A 23,033-nucleotide genomic window follows, 5' to 3' on the forward strand; every position below is an offset into this window, starting at 1 on the left:
TTTCCCTACCAGACAAATCATATATAACTCAAGTCACACTTCATATGTAGATTGCCTTAGGTTTATACCTTATAGCTAACAAAATCATATTAGTAAAATAAACTAATTGATTTACTCATGAAAGTGGCAACCACTAGTATATGAAAATTCTCTAAAACCTTACTTAAAGTTTATGAAGAATAATTTGAATATGCTATATGGAAAATATTTATAAATGACCACATAAAATACACTTAAAAAAATTCTATAAGAGATTTTCAAATTATAAAATTAAAAATTTCTGCATCAAATATCTACAATATATAATTAAAATGACTTAATTATTAAAGTTATTTGATTAAGATCTTTAAAGAGCTCACTATTTTTTTAAGGGTATGTTTTGTTAACTTTTAAATATATTATAAATTTATATAATTATTTTTTATTTTAACCAACATTTTGTAATCACCATATATAGAATCTTAGAATGTAGAGTTTTGCATCCCAGAACCACAAAAATAATAGAGAAAAACATGTGAAAAAGGGAGAGCATGACAACTCAAAAAGATGTGACAAATTTTCTATCTCAAACATTTTAAGAAAAAAAAGTCGTGTTACTTATTTTAGTTCCATTAAAAGTTCTTATTTGTATTTTGCTAAAAGAGTTAAAAAAAAGCAATGTTTTAATTAGCTACTACCTATTATGTAAATTATAGAAATTACAAATCTTATTTGTATTTTGCTTAATTTTGCATACAAGATATAATGATAAATTTAATGTAATTTAAATAATAATAATAATAATTAATTGCATTTACACACATACCTCATAATTTTTATTTATTTAAAATTTTTAAATCTAAAAGTTTATGTTTACATATATAATAATTAAATATTTAATATTACATTAAAAAATACTCCTATTGCTAGTTGAAAGTAAAATATTTATTTTCAAGCATATAGTTATGCCAACAAAATGTCATAAACATAAATATGAAATATTTAGATGTGAAATATGTAGATGCATGTGAATTTCTAATCAATAAGACCCCTCTAAGATAGCCATGGACACTGTTCCTATTAAGGCTGGGAGGAAATTAATATTTTATTTCTTCTTTTCGTGTTCGTCCTACGCTTCCACGAAATCAGCTGTCGCGCCGGCGAATTCCGATCTGATCCGAGCTCGTCAGAGAATGCCGGTTGATGATGCAAAGCTAAGGAGTATTCCTATGGTGCAGGCGAGCTAGGGTTTGGTTTTCTGCTCCGTTCGTAACCTTTGTCTTCAGTTAGGGTTTCTGCTCCCTTTCTTCCTCGACTCTTCCAGCATCATTTACATCATCTCTTGTAAAATTTCCTTTTGTGAATCTTCTATGCAGCTTCTTTGTGTCCTGCAACCGCTTGTTTTGATGGCGGGGTTCGTGTGAGGGCTTGGAGCTCATTTCATTTGGACGGCGCACTGTTTGGTTAGTTTGTATCTTCTTTTCGTTATCTTAGTTCTGATTGTTGGATCTTGTTTCTCTTCATCTTCCTTTTGTTCAATCCGTCGTCAGGTGTACAACTCGTTTGGTGACAAATTTATAAGTGAACTGATCGAGCTGCTTTTGCTTTTTTTAACTGCCTTAACTCTTTTTTTTTTCTCTCTTTCTCTCTCTATCTCTCTCCTGCCCCATCTTTTAGCCGCCCCTACCCATTTTAAAGCCTGCACCATCTCTTTTGGCTAGAAGTTTCCTCCTTAACTATGTTATTCAATATCAATCTATTGAACTGTCGCTCTTGTTGTCTGTATTTTGGGCTAATCAATGTGTAGGTATCATTGGGTTCAATTTGTTGTGCTGTATGATTTAGTCAATTGTGTATATTCCATCTTAACCTCGCTAAACCTCATAGGAAAAGTGCGAGAACGGAGGTTCATTTTGGACGTCAGCTGTCATGATTGCTGGAGTGTGAAATGGTGGGAAGCACAAGAGCTGAATTGGCTTCCAGCAGTCTGGATGGATCGACCTTTGGTGCTGGCTATCCAAGTGGGCCGAGGGGTACTTATACCAGTTCAAGTTTGGAGAGGTCAGGAAGCTTCCGAGAGAGCCTTGAGAACCGCTTAATGGCTTCAACTTCGGGTGCATCTCGGAATGCCTCTCCATCACTGGACACTCCACCTTTATCACAATATTTGTCTCTGGAACCTTTCTCAACAAGCGAGCTAAATCTTAAGTACAGCCGCCAAGGGGAACTAAGGAGGGCACTGGGTGTCTCAGTTGAAGAGCATTCGTTTGGTTCTTTGCAGTCTAAGACCCTTCCACCAATAGCATCAGAGGAGCTAAAGCGTTTCAAAGCCAATGTGCTTGAGACGTCCACTAGGGCCAGGTAATTCTCTATTAGCTCCTTTTTATCTTCAAGAAAATTTTCTGTAATATAGATATTTAATTTCTTTCCATATCATTTCAATCCAATATACTTGTTAGTTGACTGGGATGGTACATGCTTGTAAACAAAAATATTTCTGTATAGAAAATCACTGTTAATTATATAAAAAGAAAAAAAAAGCTTTTTCAGCATGTTGTAAATCTAGTTTATCATCGTGGTCAGCAGGGACAGAGCAAAGTTGTTGCAAGAATCTATTTTGAAACTGGATAAATATCGTAACCTTATTACAAAAAGACGGTTACGTAATGAGGCTCAGACAAGTGAGAAGCCTGCTAGTTCAAATTTGTTAAAGATGGGAAACCAAATTCATCAGAGTAATTCAGATATTGCCAATGCAAGGCCAGAGGAAAGGACAAAACTTGCCATTCCAAACAGGCGTGTTCGTTCTTCCATGGCGGAAGTACGGGTTTGTATTTTTTTTTATAATTTTAGGCGTCACGTTTGGCTTGCTTCAAAGCTCGAGGCCTTTGGATTTCTCTAGTATGCCTCTGGGATATAAAATTGCTCGTATTCTACCAGCAATTTTGATATTGAATTTCTTTCTTCTTTTTAAACCAACCATGGGCCTTTTTTATATCAGAGCTTGCTTTTTTATTCACTTCTTGAGCGTTATCTTAGCTGAGCTCAAAACCATTGTAGTTTTTGTTAAAACTAAAAGTACCGACCTTACCTTTCTTTTTCAAGATACTTATTCTAGGAGCTGCTTTTCTTTTGCTTTTGTCATCTAAGGGATGAAATGAAACTTAGGCATCTTCATAGTTTAAAAATTTTCTATGTTAATTGCTTTAGTCTGAGGGTCGGAGTACTATTCCAGCAAGACAAGGTGCTGCAATGGATAAGGATAAAAACATGTTTTTTGAAAAGGACAAATCCATGCTTAGGGCCTGCCATGGAGGACCAATGTCCAGTGAAGATAGAATACGTGGACTACCTACTGGAGGGGATGGATGGGAGAAGAAACTTAAACGAAAGCGTTCTGTTGGTACAATGGGCACTAGGATTCCAGATGGGGATAGAGAGCTGAAACAAACAATTCAGTTGAGGTCTAATACCGAGTCCCGTTCTCGTCCCCCTGATGGCAATGGATTCAGGTAATTTCAATTCTTTGTTATCACATTCATTGCATTACAAGTTAAGATATTCTTGGCATGCTGTTTTATTTGAAGAAGCAAACAGTTTCTTTTGATTATTTGGGTAAAGTTTGAACTTTAGTTTTTGTTTGTATGGCAAACATTAATCCAATCACATTTTTTTTGTGTGCTAGCTGTTCCTCTACCCTTTCTCAAGCTTTTGATATTTGATTGTATTATTTGGTGACAGTGAATTGCTATCCTTTTAAATTTTCACGATGTCAAAAGACTGATAATTGATTGAATATATTAGGAGAAATCTCACAAAGGATGATCGAAGTAATAAACCGAATTAGCTGAAGTTTATTTGAGCGGCAGCTTGCTATTTTATTTTTTAATTCGAGTTGTAATTGTAACACACAATATTAAAATGCACATGAGCTAGAAAATTTTTTATTTTGCGAGATTTCTTGAAATGAACCTGGCTTTGCTGATATGATCCATCATTGTGCAAATACATAAGTTAATATTTTGACAAGAAAACTTTATGTGAAAATTCAATTTTTTTTCCATCATATGATAAATTTTAAGCTTGTGTTATGTGTTTTCTTTGATTCTTCTGTATTGCAAAATTTGATTAAGAATGAGTCCTATTGAAGATAACGATTATTGGATATAGACAAGAAAAAGCTTGAGTGGTGCTTTTGTATCTGTAAGTAGGTATGCAAATGAGTTTGCTTTATTTGTACTGATGTGGGTATTTGCTGCACAAGCACAAGTTATTGTATGGAAAGTGATAATGGTGGAACTAGTTGATGAAAAAGTGATGTGATAGGGAGTGTATAGATATGTGATAGGGAATTTATAAAAACGCTGCTCTTTATGGGGGAACAGGAACTCATGGTTCTGAATTTATTTAGGTAAGAAACACTAACCTCAAGAGTTGGTTAATAACTTCTGAAATACTTACCAGACCATAAGTTACTAGTCTTACGGCAATGGCATTAGTACTGATTGAGGTTTTTGTGAAACATAACTAGTAAGTTATTTCAACTACCCTGCGTAGCTTGTCCCTTTCTCTTCAAAATAACATTCTTCTCTTCTTTTTTTTTCTTGATTGAAGAGTTTAATGCATTCTTCCTTGATTGCACATTATTTTCACTTTTTGAAGGTAGTTTTTTTCCTATAAAAGGTGTAAGGCTAATTTATGTTTACTTTCATAGTAAACAATATTTGCACAAGCTAATATTAGGAGAAATGTTGGAAAATCTCTCATACATGAATGAAGCGGTTTAGAGATAATTGGTACTATAGTAGAAAAAAAAATTCTTCACATTTTTATTTTTTTGACTGCTAATGACCTACTATTGCTGATCATTTCTTAAATCTTTGAACATCAATCTTTTTTGTTTTAACATTAGTGTTTGAAAACAGTTGTTTTTGGGTTGAGGAAGTCATTGAAGTGATTGTCAGTATTGTTTGTTTTTTTTGCATCAACTCTCTTTGGAAATCAATTCCTATGACTATTGCATGCCTCATAAAAATTGATTTAAATTCATATTTAATAATTTATTAATTAATATTTTATTAGCTTAGTTAACAAGTTAATTTTACATTTTAATTATTCACAAATATCTGCTAAGTTAGACTAATTCTTTTAATTATTTTATTTGCTACTATTTATAAATATTGATTAATTAGTAATTAATCTTGTGAACGTAGTAAATAAATATCTATGATCAATTAGATTAATTATCATCCTAGTCATAAATAGATTTATTTCGTTAGCTTTAATTTATACATTTTAATTTTTAATTTTTAATTTGAGTTAATTAGTAAATGCAATTGAAATTATTTATTATTTCTGCTAATTACTTGTTAGCTACCTTATCAACTTAGTCCTTAATGATCCTAATTTTTTGTTCATGAATCCTTATATTAAGTAGACTAATTTGTTATCTTGAGAATTAATTAATAAATGATTTACTTGCGATCTTAGTCTCAGCTAATTTAATATGTTAATGATTATTTAATGGCTGCCATGTAGTATTTTTTCTTCTTCTTATTCATAATCCTATTTGATAAGTTTATTTATTAATCATAAATTCATTGATAAATCTAATTAATGCTTTAATTAGTTTATTTATGATTGATTAGCCGATACTATTAGCCTAATTTATTATTGTGATTATTATATTTTAATTAATTTACAAGCTTTTATTTAACTAATAGTTATTTCAAAAATTTAGGGTCCACTTCCAAGCCCTTATTATTGAAATTTCCTTCTCACTTTTGTGAAATGTGAGTTTCAACAATATCAGCTCTCTTTCATTCTCTTCCTTCAAAACAAAATTTTGAACTTTGTCATGGTATCAAACAAAGTCCAAACATTTCCTGAAACTTGCATTGAAACAAATTGGTTCTTAGTGGACTAGACTAACACCAGTCAACTGATTTAGTTGAATTTTTGTTTCAATACCAGGGAACAATGAAACAACTATTTTTTATTGTTGGTTCATTTTTGAGATTAAATCATTACAGTTTCTAAATTTATTATCAAACTAATTTTTACTTGCTAGGTACCAAACTAACAGAGTTTTACCCTTTTTTCTTTCTTTTATAATGCCTTTTCTTTTATTTGTTGAATCTCTACTCCCGACATAAAACCTTTGAATTATGGTAATTATATTGTAATTTATATTCTACTTCTCATCAATCTATATGATATTGGAATTATTTTATGATTATTACTTCTTAATTTTATATTTCTTATTAAAAGCTCTCATAGAATTGTCTAAGTATTACGTAAATATTGTAATGAAATACTCAAATACTCTCCCTAATCTTTATTATGGTCAGAGATTTAGAATTTTTCTTTTTTTTTTTAGGATTTTCATTATTGTGTTCTTCATTTATAGCTTAAATATTAGCCTTTTTATTTTTGCATCATTTTTTCCCTCTCTATTTTCTATAATTTTAACATTCATTGTTGCATGGCAATGAAAGTTCCCCCTTGTTACAGCCTCATCATTGCATTGCCATAAGTTGTTGCGCCACTCATTGCTTTATTCCCATATTTATTTTTTGTTCAATTTTTATTGCAAATAGAATGCTAGTCTTGCGTTTGATAACAGTAATGATATACTTGTTGAATTGAAAGAGCCATTTAAAGTGGTTGCGATTGGTTCACAGTTTCCTGAAGGGAAGAAGAAATTTAGGTCTTTTACATGGCACAAAACGACAAACTTTCTAAGAACACCTGAAAAATTATCTACAGTAGGTGTTTCAACTAGGCTAAATGATAGAATGGCCACACGCTTGTTACCAAATGGCTTATTCTTTTTAAGAAAAGAATGTTTCAAAAAATACTCTGGGTTCAAGGGATTAAATAGGTTCTAAGAAAAATATTTTTGAATTTCAATACCTTAAATAATTTTGTTTCTAAAATATTTAGAATTATCATCTTTGCTCATATTCACTTATAAAATAGAGAAAAGCATAATCTTTGAACAGTTAAATATATTTGCATTGGTAATCCCTTGCAGACAAAAGAAGGAACGAATGCTACCATCTTCTTGGGGTGTAACTGATTAAAGTTGACTCATGCTTACTAGGACTCGACTTGATAATTGGCTTGTGTATATTATTTGATGAGTTAATGAGCTAAGCTTGAGTTAGTCCAACTTAGCTTCTATGTTTGTGAGCCATCTTTTTTAAAAAACACTTAAAATGTATTCAAGGGTTTTAAGTTTAAAGTTGATTCAATATTTAAATTCTTTTGTATGAATTGATAGTTTATTATTTTCTTTTAAATTTCTTACATATATTATCATTTTATTATAATAACAGCTTGAGTCATAATCATGCTCTTTTATAGTAATTAAACTGAATTGTGAACTAACTTGAACTTATAGATTTGAGCGCATGCTCAGACTCAAACTTGATTAATTAGTTTAGCTCAAGCTAGCTTGAGTTTGAATTGATTCATTTAAATCTCAATATCCCTCACAAGAATTGTGCATATATTTGTTTGTCATATTCAATAAAAAGGAAAACTCCCTTGTTACTACTCACACCTATATTCACAGATGAATTTGTTCTCGGATATTGCTTTGCTTACCACTTATTTCACAAACAACTCTATCCCAAAGCCAATAAATCTTACCCAAATTGAGCCCATGCTAGAACCTCTTTATACTCAACATTACAAATTTACTAAAAAAAATGCATCTCAAAATATGTTGTCCAATCATTTGAATCAATCCTTATTATTGAAGTAACTATGCAGATCATTAAGCGTATTATTAAAGATACAAGAACTTCCATTAAACACACCTTACATACTTTTATCGTATTAAAATCATTCTCAGAATCACCATTTCTTTTTTACCAAGCTGCATATAATTTCTATCCTGAAATAATATTTGAGATTTTAAATAATGTGAACTTGAATAATGTTGTAAAAAGCAAAACACAATAATTGGTAATTTGCCAAATGGGAAGTAACTAACGCGAAATTGATGTGTGTATTTAAAAATGTAAATTTGATGATTCACTTAAAATTTATAAAGCTAAACTAATAGCAAAAGACCATAATCTTATTTATGAGATTGATTATGTTGAAACATTTACTTTTTTTTGTTGAAATAAACTTTGTTAGAGTTCTCTTATTTCTACCAACTATCATTAATGGAATGATACAAACAATTTGATGTGAATAATGCCTTCCTATATGGTGATATGAAAGAAGAATATATATATGGTAGGCCCACTAGGTTTAGGCTCAAATACAAAATAAAATGTAAGCTAAAAATACATTATATGCGTTGAAGTGATCTACAAGTGTGCAATTCAAAAAGTTTGTATAAGTAATAATAACATGTTATAAACAAAAATTTAAGGATATTATGCATTGTTTGTGAAACATATGACTTTAGGGGGTGTCTCCACACTATTAGTTTATATTGATGATATTATCATGATAGTTAATGACTCTAAAAAATGGAGAATTTAAAGAAAAATTTGCTCTAAAAATTTGAAGAAAAAATATTAGACAAACTCAAGTATTACTTCGACATTATAGTTGCATGCTTTCGATATGAAATCATCATACTAAGCAAAAATACACAATATGCCAATTAAAAGAAATGAGCAAGTTGGATTGCGAACTTGTTGAGAGCCCAATGGAATTAAATTATTATTTTGGATGTGCTCTGGAAAACATAATCATAGAAAAAATTGTGTAAGAGACATGAGGAAACTTATCTAGTTATCACATAGTAGACCTAATATTGCCTATGCTATTGGTATAATGAGTCAATCCATGTATAATCCTAAACTATCATACCTTAGGAAAATGCAAAAGAATTCTATTTGAAAAGCTGAGGATTTGGCCCTTTAAGTATATGCATATACTTATTTTATGGGTTTATGGTTGATGAGAGATTAATTTTAGAATATTGCATATTCTTGGAAGCAATCTCTTATTGTTTTAATAAGTTACCCAATATTATCACACATACTTTCTTGTAGCATGATTGTTGAAAGCATATTAACGTTGATAGGCGTTTTATAAAGGAGAAGTTTGACAATGTTCTAAATTGTAATCCTTTCATAGTCATAGTTAAAACAATTTGTTACTAATTTCTGCCAACTGGAACTCACTCTCACTAAGATTTCTCTGTTGCCACCTTATTGATCTATTTTGTCTATATATTAGTTTTTGGAATAATGTAATCATTGTTCCCTAATTATGCATGTTTGCCATTAAAAACTCTCATAAGATTATATAAATATTATATAGATATTAAAATAAATTGCTCAGATAAGTCTCTAATTTTTTTGTAATTTACATGTCTCAAATCATTGTTGTGAATATGAAAAATGTAAAAATTAGGGATGAATTGATGTTAGCTTTTATGAAATCATTTATTCCTAGGACATTGGACTGTGTGGAGGAACATAATGAAGTGGAATAAGGTGCAGTTGATATCATCAATAAATGTTAGTATACCGTAAGCATCCTCAAGGGTATATGTTTGCCTAATATTTGAGGCTCCATGCGCCAAAGGTGCTTGCTTGAATGAGCTGGCATGTTAAGAATTTTCATGTGTTATTATTATAAGGGATGCTTTCGACGTGATAACCATTACAATAAATTGTTAAAAAGCAGCAAGAAAAGTTTATTTTCAATTTTATATCATTTCAAACTCCAAAATGATAAATCCTTACCTATTTGATTATCTAAATTAAAGTGCCAATATTGGTCCAAAATTTTTCCTTAAGTTTAAATAGGCAAATGAAAACTTAAGTTGGTTACTTATATAGCACCATATTAATTTACTTTTGTTTCTACAATCAATTTCATCTTTTTAATCACCCATGCTTTTTTTACCTGTCATTAGATTTATAGTCGATCTCATAATATGGGTTTGCATGTAAAAAAAAAGATTCATCACATTGGTGGTTGGTGGATGCCTAGCGCTTTTACAGAGGCACTCGTCTAAGTAGTGCTTTTGTGATGGCGCTCACTTGGGAAGTCTTTGAGGCGTTGGAATGTTGTCTTACCCCACTTAGCTTTCATCCTTGGTGAGCACCCAACCTTCCCTTGATAACAGTATTGTCAATAAGTCAACGATTATAGAATTGAAGATTCTTGTCCTTCCAAATGTTTAGTTTTGAATGGGAAACCATAGCGTTAATTTACATAGGATGTTGAGATTCCTATTTTCTATGTTTTTAATGGGATTTTTGTTTCTTATGGACTCCAATGAATAATCTGTTCTTTTATTTTGTAGCTTTTTACTTTTTGGTACCTTGAAAATTCTAAATAATGTATGCTGTTTCATCTCAATGCATACTCTGATTATTTTTCTTTGACTAAATACACATTTTCCCAATTATTTTGTACTTTAGGAGACATTAGATTATTAATGGATCAGTTTCTTGTTAATGCCCCTTCAAAGGATTTTTTCCACAAAAATTGAGGGATGAATAAATATTTCGAGTGCGATATACATTTTCCTATGTTACGATTTCCTTGCTTATGTAGCATGGAGATATACATAACACCAGAAAGACTTGATAAGGAGAAAAACATCAACAAACAACAACAACAACCCTTTATCCCACTAAGTGGGGCCGGCTACTTGAATCATTTTTCTCCATTGTGTCTTATTGAGTGTCATATTTTCATTTAATTCTATTAGATTAAGATCATTTTTTATACAATATGCCCTAGTCTTTTAGGTCTAACTATATCTTTCTTAACATAAGAGATGATCTAAAAAATCTACTCTTCTAACTTGATCATCAGATGGTCGGCATTTAATGTGACCTAACCATCTAAGACGACTCCCTCTAAGAAATCTGGAAAATAATTTTGGATTGTGTGTGTGTGTGTGTGTGTGTGTGTGTGTGTGTGTGTGTGTTTATATCTATATAAGAGCCTTTTTTTCATTCTCTTCATAAAATTATGAAACTAGAAAATAACAATGGAACTACTTTCAGTGATTAGTATATTTTTAAATTCCTCTTACAAGGGGATGATTTAAACTAAATCTGGTGAACAAATACCATTTATCTTATGTTATTATCAGAGCTGCTTTAGCTAATGAAGTATGAATACGAGACATAAAGGGCATGAAGAAACATTGCAGCAGCCATTCGACACAACATGCCCTGGACCCCGGATCACAACATATTGACATTGATTGAATGTGCTTGATGGCAATAAAGTATGTTTTTCATGGCTCAATTTGGAAAGAATCTTATTGGCTTTCATTTTATTTGGGGGCATTAGAATCAAAATATGTTCATAAAGGTAGATCTCAAGAAGAAAAAGAAAAAACAATAAAATTTTCATTCAGGTGGGCTTGAGTAAAACTTCTCAGTTGGGCAATTACTTGTTTATTTTCCATTTTCATGGTTTAGATTCCTCCCTCTCTCTCTAGAAAAAAAGAAGATTTTTGAAGGAATAATTAAATATAATAATAGTAATAATAGCTAAATGTATACTTATTTTGTTGCAAAGTGAATTTAACGCAACTTTTGTGTTGAAAATGTTGCTTATGAAATTTATGTTTGCTATGAATTGCTTTTAATTATCACAATTTTTTGTTTTTTTTTTGTTTTTTTTATCATAACTATGTATGCGTACTTTTCTATAGTGGATACTATAGATCATAGCCTGGTGAGATGCATCTCATGCTCTGTTGGAATGGCAAAATATAATGGAGAAAGAGCTATTTCAGTTTTGTATCCTATGCTGTATAACACATGTCCCACATACCGTGCTATATTTCTATTTTGTATCCTATGTGCTATAAGAAGTCCCACGTATTGTGCTAGTTTTTAGTTCAATTTTTGAGCTGGATTTTTTTAGTTTGTTTTGATTGGAGTCCTTTGCAAATATTAGTTTTATGTTTGAAAGAATTTATAGCATTGACGATTGTTTTTAAGGAAAAGAAATTGATTCTTCATCAAGGCTGTATGCATATTAGCTGAGGTTAGCTGAGGATATGAAAATGACAAGGGTGATGGAGAAGATTATGATTTAGGAGATAACAATGATGAAGATGAGATTATTTTGTGTATTATGATGATAATGATGCTGATTCTTAGGTTTAATACTGTAAGTATGATATATATAGGTTTTGTAAACGGTATATTCCTTATGTTTTGAGCATAAGCTCCAAATTTTATCATTTTTTTTCTAATGTTATGTTTGTTGCAATTACAATAGTTTTATTTGCAAATTTAATCGCTTTCTTCGCCATGATGGTTGATTTTTCAATTTGAATAACTTCCGTTAGCCCCTTGTATGTTAAAGCAATTTCATTTGCTTTTAGGATTTTTTCTTACTTTCTTAGATTTTTATTTATTACTCATTTTTTTATGATTTGTACTATATCTAAAATACAGCATGGTATGCATATGCTGTTGCTCATGAAGATTTTTGTGCTATAATCTGTTATTCACAATTGACAATTACGAGCTTGTTTTATATTGTGAATAATTTGCATGCAGATCTATCTACCTTTAGAAGTTTTAGCACCTTTTTCTGGTTAAAAATCTATTTCATGCGGCCATGCCAACAAGTTTATCACTGTTTAAGAGGTGCGAATGAATGTTTAATTTTTTTTAAAGGAAGCAATTGTCATACCCAAAAATTTGTTTGACATGGTGTCCAAGAGTGCAGTGTTTGTGGTTCATAGATTTTATAAAAAACCATTAACGCCAAAAAATTCTTCCATTTTTCTTCCTCGCTGGGTTTTATGATTGCTTTGCCCTGCAATTTACCTTCTAGTTGCAAACACGATACCTTTGTATCTGCATCCATATATTCACCTTGTGGTTTAATAGCTTACTTTTTATTTGCATTTGAAGATAAATGTCAGGATGACGAGCAAAGAAAAAATTCTTGATTTTTATGGTTTTTATGATACTTTTAAAAAAGTTTTCTGTTTCTTTTTGTCTTGTTCTTTAGCACAATTTAAATTCTTATTGATAATTTCTTGCTTGAATGGCAGATGAGCTTTGAACCACATTAAAATTCTATAATTTGAAATAGTGTTTTTTACATTATTTATCTATTCATGCAGAAGTGGATCAGCTAATGGAGTAATTGGAAGTAGTAAGACTGAGAACAATTCTCAGATCTGTGGTAATAGCTCTCGCGTGATGCCCAGGAATGAACCGGAGAATGGCTCTTTTCCTAATGATAGAAGCAATCGCATTACTGGACTTGACAAGGAAAGGATCATGCCTAAGGGAAGCAACAAGTAAGCATTGTTTAATGTGTTTGTTTCATTGTTTTCCATTAATTTTTTCAGTATTTCTGTCTCTTGATCTATTGTCTTACGAAAGCTAAATTAGCTAGATATATGAAGTTATACTTCATTATAATATTGTGCAGTGGTTGAATATATTTTACCCTGCACTGTCTTTGTAGAAGATAACTATATGTTTTTTTTGGTCTTTTTACTATGTTCTACTAAGTCTGAATCTCATTTTATGCTTTTCAGTCTGTACATAGTAATGTATTTAGAGCATACTTCCCATTGAATTTACCGGTTTATGTTATTTTAACTTTTGCCATTATTGGTGATTCTTTTCTAATTTCTATTTATTAGAACTTGAGTATTCCTAACAATTTATGGATGGAATATATGCTTTCTTAGAAATTAATCAAAGATTTATTATTTCAAGTTGGTATGAAATAAAAGTAGTATCTGTTTAGCTAGTTGAGAATTGTTACTTCTTGTAAGCTGTTTTAGATGTTAATGCCATCTTTAATAGAATTCGTTCACCCTATAAATCTGATTATTACCTAATATAGAAAGTACTGTTGCGCCATAAACTCAAATATTAGAAAAAATGTGAAAATTCTCTGATTTGTCTTGATTCGATTAGATTGAATTTCTTTCTTAAGTTTTTTCTAGTTCATTACCCAGTTAGTCTAGAATTCCTTACTTGAATTTCAGGTTAAATAACCGTGAGGATTCTCAACCAGAAAGTGAAAGTCCTCCAATAAAAGGAAAAGCCTCTAGGGCACCACGAACTGGTTCTGGTATTTTGGTCGGTGCACCAAATTATCCACGTTTATCTGGTGCCATTGAAGGTTGGGAGCAGCCACCTTGTTTGAACAAAGTGCAGACTTTGAACAGCCCTGTCAATCGAAAGCGTCAATTGCCTACAGGATCATCATCACCACCTGTTACTCAATGGGTGGGTCAACGGCCCCAAAAGATATCCCGCACAAGGAGGGCAAATGTAGTCTCTCCTGTCTCAAATTTTGATGATGTTCAGGCTTTTTCTGAAGCTTTTGTTCCTCCTGATGTTCCAACAAGGCTATCTTCTGTGGATTCTGGCAGTTCTTTAAACTCGAGGGTGGCTGCGAATGGCAGTCATCAGTTGAAATTAAGACTTGAGAATGTTCCTTCTCCTGCTGGATTGTCAGAGAGTGAGGAATCGGGTTTTATCGAGAATAAAAGAGAGAAAGGAGGTGGCAATGGTGAGGGAGAGGATGGACATCCAAATTTACCTCTTAAAGTGTCAGATTTTACTTTACCTTCGAAAAAGAACAAGATTCGTCCAAAAGAGGAAATTGGAGATGGTGTGCGGAGGCAAGGCCGAAGTGGTCGAGGGTCAAATCAGTCAAAAGCATGCTTGTCATTAACAAAAGAAAAGCAAGAGAACGCTGACACAATTAAGCCAATAAAAAATGGCAGGCCTACTTCTGATAGAAGTGAAAGGTTCTGAACATGTGTATTATAGAACCAACACAAATTTTTTGATAGAGTTTATTTGTTGCTTAAATATGCTGAATTTTACTGCAGTAGGGTTGGCCGTCCTCCATCGAAGTTGTCTGATCGAAAGGCTTATGGTCGTCCAGTGCCAAGTATGCACAGTGGTTCTTCAGATTTGATAGGTTATTATTACCTTTATTTATTCCTATTTTATAAATTGACTGAAGCATTTTTTTCCAATCATCATATATTGGCATTGTTTACTAATCATTAAAACTTGCGTCTTCTTTTCGATTGAATAATATGTGTTTATAGGTGAACAAGATGATGACCGTGAAGAATTGTTAACAGCTATAAATGCTACTCGGAACTCTAGCTGTGTGTATCCTCTTAGTTTTTTACACTATTGTGTTTAACTTACAGCTATTTTACACTATTGAATTCATCCTAATCTGCAGATAATAATTGTTCTAGTTCATTTTGGAGGGCGATGGAAGCAGTTTTTGGTTTTGCTAGCTCAGAGGATTTAACATTTGTGAAACGTCAGGTAATTGTTTTTTGCTTTACATTTTTTTCTTTTCTTCATGATGCAGCTGTTTTGATATATGGAAATGTTGACTGGTAACTTGTTTGAAACCATGTATAGATTACATTTGCAGAAGAACTGGATGAAAGTTTATCCAGTATGCTAGATACTGAACACAATTTGATGGTAGAAAAATATAACTTTTTTAATATTTGTTTCTTTCTTTCAGTGCAGTTTTTTTGAAGCATCATTTTTCTATATTTTCAGGGAAACTTATTTGGTGGATCAGCTTTTGTAGAGCAGCCAAACCACACCACCTTTCTTGGGATGAATAGCTTTATTGAGACTATTTGCTCAGCGGATGAGCCAAAGCCAGCTAAAGTGACATCTAGAAAGACAGAAACAGAAAGTTGGTTTGACAGGATTATTCCCCTTTCTCAGAGACTTCTATCTGCTTTAATTTTGGAGGATGGAACTGAAAGTCTTAACAGCAGTGGCGAACAAGAGTTCCTGCAAATTTCAAGTGATTGTTCTGCATATGGTACAACTTGCTATTTTGAAAATGAGTTGGAATCAGCTGCCATGAAATTGGATTTTGAGTTGGATATGGATTACACCAGTCAGAAGAGTTGTGCCGCGGATGTTAAATCTTGCAATGGTTTTTTAGCCCACAGCAACAATATGGCTTCAGTTCTCCAAACCTCCATATCTGGGGGACATCTGTTTCAGGAGAATGGTGTTTCAGAACACTTAGATGCTGGGGCTCCTCCTGAGTACGGCCATTGCAATTCATTACAGTTGTCTGGCACAGGTTTATCCAAAAATTCTTCATATGAATGTCAGTTCGAACATATGCCTTTGAATGATAGGATCTTGCTGGAGCTGCACAGTATTGGCATTTATCCAGATTTAGTGGTATGGGGGTTGAAGATGCTTATATTTTTTTGAAACTTATTTATGCTTTCTGTTTATTTTTCCACTTTTTTTCTCTTATGATGATTAATATATCCCTGTTTCTTTTTTATCTTTTGACTGTTAACAGGCCATTGTTAGAAAAAGTATTTGGAAAACTGTTTCATTGTATGAATTGCCTATGATGTTGATTATTAGAAGCATGCTAATATCCATGTAGAATCACTGTGAACTGAAGTTGCACTAAGCTTTAAATTTTTGTGAATGGCCATTTTCCCGTCTATTCTCATGTAGAATGTTTTTCAGCTAAGATGACTCAATGTTTTGTTTTTTTAGCTATCTTCCTTTTCCTTGATAATTTCTTTCTATTATGCTTGTACTTTTGCTATTTTTATTTTTTTTTTCAATTTTTTGTATCATATATAATTTTCTAAATATGATGATATCCTTCTCGTAGATAAGACGTGAGAAAAAACACAGGAAAAACTTGAATTATGGAGGTCTACCTTGGAGTCTAAATGCCTTCGTTTGAGTAGAACTAAAATTGAATACATGGAATGTAATTTTAGTAGTAGTAGCTCTAGTGATAGAAATGTAACTATGGGTGATCAAATCATTAAAAGGTGTGAACGCTATAGATATCTTGGGTCTATTGTTCAAAGTGATGATGATATTGATGGGGATGTTATTAGTAGAATTCAAGTTGGTTGGTTGAAGTGGAGAAATGCTTCGAGGCTATTGCGTGATAGAAAAGTACCGCTTAGACTGAAAGAAAAATTTTATAAGATGGTGGTGAATCCTGCAATGCTCTATGGCGCTGAATGTGGCCTCTAAAAGAGAAGCATAAAACTAAATTAAGTGTTGCTTAGAAGGGAATGATTTGGTGGGTGAGTGACTTTACAGTTAGAGACAAAATGCAAAATGAATATATCCGTGATAGGGTTGGTGTAGCTCTAGTTACAGGCAAAATTAGAGAGAGTCGTCTTAGATGGTTTGGTCACATTAAACGTCGACTATCTGATAATCCGATTAGAAGAGTAGATGTCTTAGATTCGACTTACGTTAAGAAAGACAGAGGTAGACCTAGGATGACTTGGGCATATTGTATAAAAAATGATCTTAATTTATTAGAATTAAATGAAAATATGACACTAAATGTGATGCCGTGGAGAAAAAGGATTTATCTAACTGACCCCACTTAGTGGGATAAAGGTTTTGTTGTTGTTGTTGTTGTATTATATAATGTTGATAAACAACATATGTTTAGTTCTAACAATGATTTCCTTCTTCCAATTTGGATGATATCAGCAAGCTCATGGCAAATTTACATATCTATAGCCGTTGTATGCTTGCATTTTTGTATGCAAATTTGATGAAAAGATTGAGCGATATTTTAAGTACACCCCTTTGGCTGCCACAATATTCACACATCTTTAAAGCGTGGGTTTGCCTTGATTTTACTCTATTTTGGTTCTATGAAATTTGTTATTTACTTTCTGCTTTCGGCAGGATTTTTTTTTCTAGCTTAATTGCTTTTAAGGTTTGATTATTGCACATTATGCATATTTTGGTTTTTACAGCCTGGTTTAGCTGAGGGAGAAGATGAAGAAATTGATAGAGTTATTTCTGATCTTAAAATAAAGTTCCTACAACAGGTGCTACTATTCTTCACTGTCCTACTTTATGAAATTTATTATGTTTGTGGCATGTTTGCATTTTTACTTTTCATTGACCTTTTATTGTAGTCCAAGATACCATCTGAAGCACTTGTACATGGTAATGTATTTCTCTTATGTATAGCATTATGTATAGCCAATTTTTGTAATAAATAAAAGTTTAATTTGATTATTAAAACATGGCCAAATCAAAAGGCATCTTACTCTTTATCATTAGACGATGTATAATAACCTTGATATACATGTATAAAGTAACTCTCTCTTGTTATTTATCATCATCGTTTCCATCATCGTCATGAGCGTCCGCCTCCATATAGATAGATATCCGCTCAATGAAGAAATCTGGTTTCTCTTCTTGTTTGATCCAGTGACATAAATCTCGTGTAGTTTAATGTTGGTCTTTTAAAGTACTAAACTGATGTGCTTGCATTTATCTCTTGAAGGCGAGGAAGAGAAAAAGCGAGCTTTATAAATTAGAAAAGGCTCTTCAAGGAGTGAAAGAAGTTCAAGAGAGGTATACATATATCTATTGCTTCTATATTTTGCTCTTTAGGAATAAAATCTTTGAATGAAATTTTCTGTACCTATGCTTACAGGAACATCGAGCAGCTTGCCATGCATAAACTTATCGAAATGGCTTATAAAAGACTGATGGTAATCATCCCCACTCTTTTTTCTAAAGACTTGTGTTTATTAGATAACATATTTTTTTAAACGAATGTCAGTCAAATGCATGGAAAAATGATAAATTTTCGAAAAATAGTGCCTTCAGGGTGAACCAAAGAAATGATTAGATTTTCATCATCGTGATTTGTTAATCATGCGTTTTGATTAAAGAAATAGTCTTTCTACTATTTTGGGGCCATGGGTGATGGCCGAGTACATCAGCCCCTAAAGCCTCATTCATTGGGTAGCCCGTTGATGCACAACTACATGAGATTATTATTTTTTTAAATATTCATGGAAGGTATTACCTAATTGAGTAAACTTATGTAATTGTAGGAATGAAAACTTTTGAGCAATTTGTAAGTTACAACTCAACACATTAAATGTGGTTTATTTGTGATTGTCTTGGCATCAAGAATCTCCTAAGCACTTCCAATTTTATCTTGTTTTGGTTTTATGCTGTGATGTAGTCCTTCAGTGTACTGTTAGGTCCAAGTGCAGCTTAAAATCAAGGCAGTAATTTAACTAGAATTTTCTTGTGCGCTATAAGAATTTATCGGAATCTTCAATTATATTGTTTTAATTGCGATCTGTATGCTTCCAAAACTTTGCAACATAATTATTACAAGTTTAATTTATTGTTCAGCCGATGGATGTCCCTTTCCAAATAGTATCACATTTCACCTTTTTTTTTTTCTTTTGGATTTTTTTTTTATTTTTCAAGATGTGGAGTTTCTTAGTCCACCATCATTTAATTTACTGGCTATCTTGTTCTTGCATTGATTTGTCAAGTATAACAGGAAGTATCTGTATCCCATTTTGGCTTAGCCATGGACTAAAATTGTAAAGTGCCATCATAATTCTTTTTTCCATTTCATCTTTTCAGCTTTATGAGGAAATTCGTACATGATTTTGCATATAAAATTTGATGAATGTTATTCCTTGGTCGGGATTTTGGATTTTTGCTGTTGAGATATATGGAATTTTGGGTTTCCTATTTAAATTTATTCTCATTTATTTTTCTATTATTATATTTGTAGTTCTTTTCTTATGTGTTTGTTGTATCTTTGATAAGTTGTAATTGTAGAATTATATTTGCCTTAGAGTTTACTCTATATATTAAGAGGAGTTATAATTTGAAGATTAAGGAATGAGAATTTCCATTTATGTTTTCCTTCATGATATCAGAAACTCAACGATAGAGGTGTAAACGAACATAGCTCATGTCCATGTTCGGTTGGCTTCAAATTAAGTGTGTTTGAAATAGACTCGTGTTCGAAATTGTTTGTGAAATTACTGTTCGTGTTCGGTTTGATTTGTTTGAATATGTTTGAAATGTTTGAATTGTTCGAATTATTCAAAATCTTACAAATTTGTTTAAATTGTTTGAAATCTTTCAAAAGCTTAAACCTGTATAAATTAATGCTTAAACATATATGAATCATAACACAAATGCACAATAGCCGAAACACAACTCACAATAAAAACATAATATCATATCTCATCAATAAAAAAATTAGATATAGAGGCAATATGCGAGATTTCACTCCAAAAAATTTTGAAAATTAGGTTTCAGTCAAAGAAACTAAATTAATCTAAAAGAAACATAAGAAAATTTAAGTATAAACTAAGAGGCGAACCTGAAGAAAAATATGAAATTATAGGATTTAATATAACCTAAGAGGCGAACCTTAAGATCAAATTATAATTTATATGATTTACTTTTTAAAAATATGATAAATTTTTAGAGTATATAATTATTTTTAAAATATGATAAATTATATATATATATATATATATATATATAAACTATTTTATATTTTGAACAATAACGATTCAAACACCATCGAACAAATGAATGTTCGTGTTTGGTTCGTTTATAAACCGAACAAAAAAAATTGTTCGTGTTTGACTTGTTTGCTTATCGAACGAATCGAACATGAACTTTCTGACGAGTCGAACACGAACTGTTCGTGAACAATGAGCTTTTTTGACAGCCTTACTCAGCAGTCATAACTTCTTTCAATGTATTTTCTGGAAAAGAAAAAGGGAACATCTTACAAGAGAGGTCACTGTTCCTGAGCTCTTTGATCCTCACCATCGTTCATGGAAGATCCAGGATCATACGGTCATGTTTTGGTCGATCAATTTTATGACCACAAAAACTTTACAGGACAACACAGGAGATTTAGGAAGCAACTCCTGAGACTTGCTCAAGTACAAAAAACACTGCAGAATTGTTAGAGATTGAGACAAAACTACATGAGTTCTAACATGAAGAGTTAAGTGTTATTAAATACTTTAACACCATATCCATATACTAGTTACAATTATATTTGTATGGTACATATATATGGAAGTGTCCTCAAGATGTATTGATGTATAAACAATAGTGGAGAAAAGAAGATCAAATTCTTGTTGGTTCTAAATAAGAACTTGGATGAAGTCAAAGGAAGAATTATGAGGATGAAGCATCTTCTTAACACTAGGGAAGCTATTGTTGAAGTTCAATGAGAAGAAAATACGAAGAAACACATGACTGCAGGAAGTGTGGATTCATCTAACTTTAAAAGTTCTGTTTTGCACTCATACAACTCTTATAATGAGCTAAAGACAGAAGAATCATCCCTTGTGTAAACGTTGCAAGAAACCTTTTCACACAAAGGACAAGTTTTAGAAACTATATGGAAAACCTACATATTAGAAACTAGGGCAAGGGAGGAAAGACCAAGACCGCTAGGCCCTTGCTGACCTTTTCTGACGTTCAGCTGAACCTAGTCCCTTCACTAACGAACAATTGGTGGTATCGAAGAAATTTCTTTCGAGCACAATTGAGGAGCTTATCAACTTAATTATATATCAACGTGTAATGCCCTCCTCTTATCTCATTAACAATAAGAGATTTCGACCTTGGATAATAGATTAAGATGCTTCTAATCACATGACCAATCAAATTGCATAAATAATGTGAACAAAAGGTGTAATACCCTCACCAAGTACCAAAAATTCACCTACTCCAGATTTAAGATTTTTTACACTTGCCAATGGATCTCACTATAAGATTGTTAGGAAATGAGAAGTGAAAGTCTCCAAAGATTTTCAGCTCTCTCATGCATTATTTGCTCATCAATAGATTGCAACTTACTTTAAATCAGCAAGATTACTCACGACCTGAATTGCGTTATTAAATTTCACTTTAGTTCTCCTGACTTTCAAGTGGTAGATTCGAGGAATGTGATTGACAATGCTGAATTACATCAAATTCTATACCTGCTTAAGGAAAGTTATTCTCTTAACATATGAGTACTTTCTTCACTATTTTTTTCCATGATCTTGAGTGTATTGAGTTAAGTTTTGTTATGCATTGGCGTTTCGATCATCCCAATTTTGATTATGTTGTAAAGTTGTATCCTCATATTTTTATTAATAAAAAAACAGAGGTTTATCAATATGAAACTTGTCAATTGCTAAACATATTCATCATATCTATCATTTGTCTCAGTACAAATCTTTATAACCATTCTCTATCATCCACAATGACATTTGGGGACCATCAAAATTGAAACCTATCAACGAAGCTAGATGATTTGTTTTCTTTATTGATGACCACACTACAATTAGTTGGATATTCCTTATAATGGAAGAATTTGAAATCACAAAATTTTTTAATCCTTCCATAACATGATTTTCACTCAATTCCAATGCAAAATTCAGATTCTCTAAACAGATAATGCAAATGAATGCTTCAATTCTATCTTTGGATCCTACCTTGCAAAAAATGGTATCATCCATGTGAGTTCATGTTTTGAAACATCTCAACAAAATGGAATAGCTGAAAGGAGGAATACATCTTCTTGAGGCATCTAGGTCTATAATGCTCTCCCAAAATGTGCCCAAAAATTTATGGGGAGATGTTGTGCTCACAACAACCTACCTCATCAATAGAATGCCAAATAGGGTCCTTGGATTCCAAGCCCCTCTTGATATTATGATGTATAAATACTCTCATGTCAAAGCCTTCTCATCAAATCTTCCTCTAAAAATATTTGGTTATGTTTTTTTTTGTTCACATTCATCTATCAAACTGCATAAAACTTAACCCAAAATGTATATTTCTTGGGTATTCTTCTAACAAAAATAGGTACAAGTACTGTTTTGTCATTACAAAAAATACTATAACTCCATAAATGTTACCTTCTTTGAAAACCAATCATATTATTTCAAATCTGATATTCAGGGGGATAGTCTAAGTGAATATCAGACTTGAGACTCCACTCTGAACACCATATCTAGAGTCATCACAATATGTTTTTCTTCCATCTAACCATTATGCTTTCCAAGTTCCTTCTATTGTGAACTTCCAATCGGGGATTAAGAACAAGTAATGTTATGTCTATGCTAGGAGAAAGAAATCTGCTGAGCATGATAAAGAAAATATGCAACCGCAGGATTGTTCGCAATCAAATCTGAATTCACCCATCTCTGAGGTTGCAAGGGACGTGCAATTCAACAAAAAAGACAGAAAAAATGGCAC

General features: G+C 32.0%; 1 protein-coding gene across 4 annotated transcripts in view; it reads left to right on the forward strand.

The window, feature by feature from the left end:
• Positions 1-1,075: 1,075 nt before the first annotated feature.
• The window catches only part of LOC110025251, a 33,720-nt gene continuing 11,762 nt past the window's right edge, over positions 1,076-23,033 (forward strand). The window contains exons 1-15 of one of the 4 annotated variants that reach the window (XM_020725612.1): positions 1,076-1,264; positions 1,356-1,442; positions 1,867-2,340; positions 2,563-2,806; positions 3,190-3,491; positions 13,073-13,252; positions 13,955-14,725; positions 14,810-14,901; positions 15,035-15,097; positions 15,178-15,266; positions 15,366-15,431; positions 15,513-16,160; positions 17,738-17,812; positions 18,277-18,347; positions 18,430-18,487. In XM_020725612.1, the coding sequence (XP_020581271.1) occupies positions 1,928-2,340; positions 2,563-2,806; positions 3,190-3,491; positions 13,073-13,252; positions 13,955-14,725; positions 14,810-14,901; positions 15,035-15,097; positions 15,178-15,266; positions 15,366-15,431; positions 15,513-16,160; positions 17,738-17,812; positions 18,277-18,347; positions 18,430-18,487 (3,072 nt within the window). In that variant the 5' untranslated portion in view covers positions 1,076-1,264; positions 1,356-1,442; positions 1,867-1,927. The remainder of the gene's footprint in view (positions 1,265-1,355; positions 1,443-1,866; positions 2,341-2,562; positions 2,807-3,189; positions 3,492-13,072; positions 13,253-13,954; positions 14,726-14,809; positions 14,902-15,034; positions 15,098-15,177; positions 15,267-15,365; positions 15,432-15,512; positions 16,161-17,737; positions 17,813-18,276; positions 18,348-18,429; positions 18,488-23,033) is intronic. The other 3 variants (XM_020725616.1, XM_020725614.1, XM_020725613.1) reach the window with 3 other exon arrangements.

The sequence above is a fragment of the Phalaenopsis equestris genome, unplaced genomic scaffold (assembly GCF_001263595.1).
Source record: "Phalaenopsis equestris unplaced genomic scaffold, ASM126359v1 Scaffold000297, whole genome shotgun sequence".
NCBI lineage: Eukaryota > Viridiplantae > Streptophyta > Magnoliopsida > Asparagales > Orchidaceae > Phalaenopsis > Phalaenopsis equestris.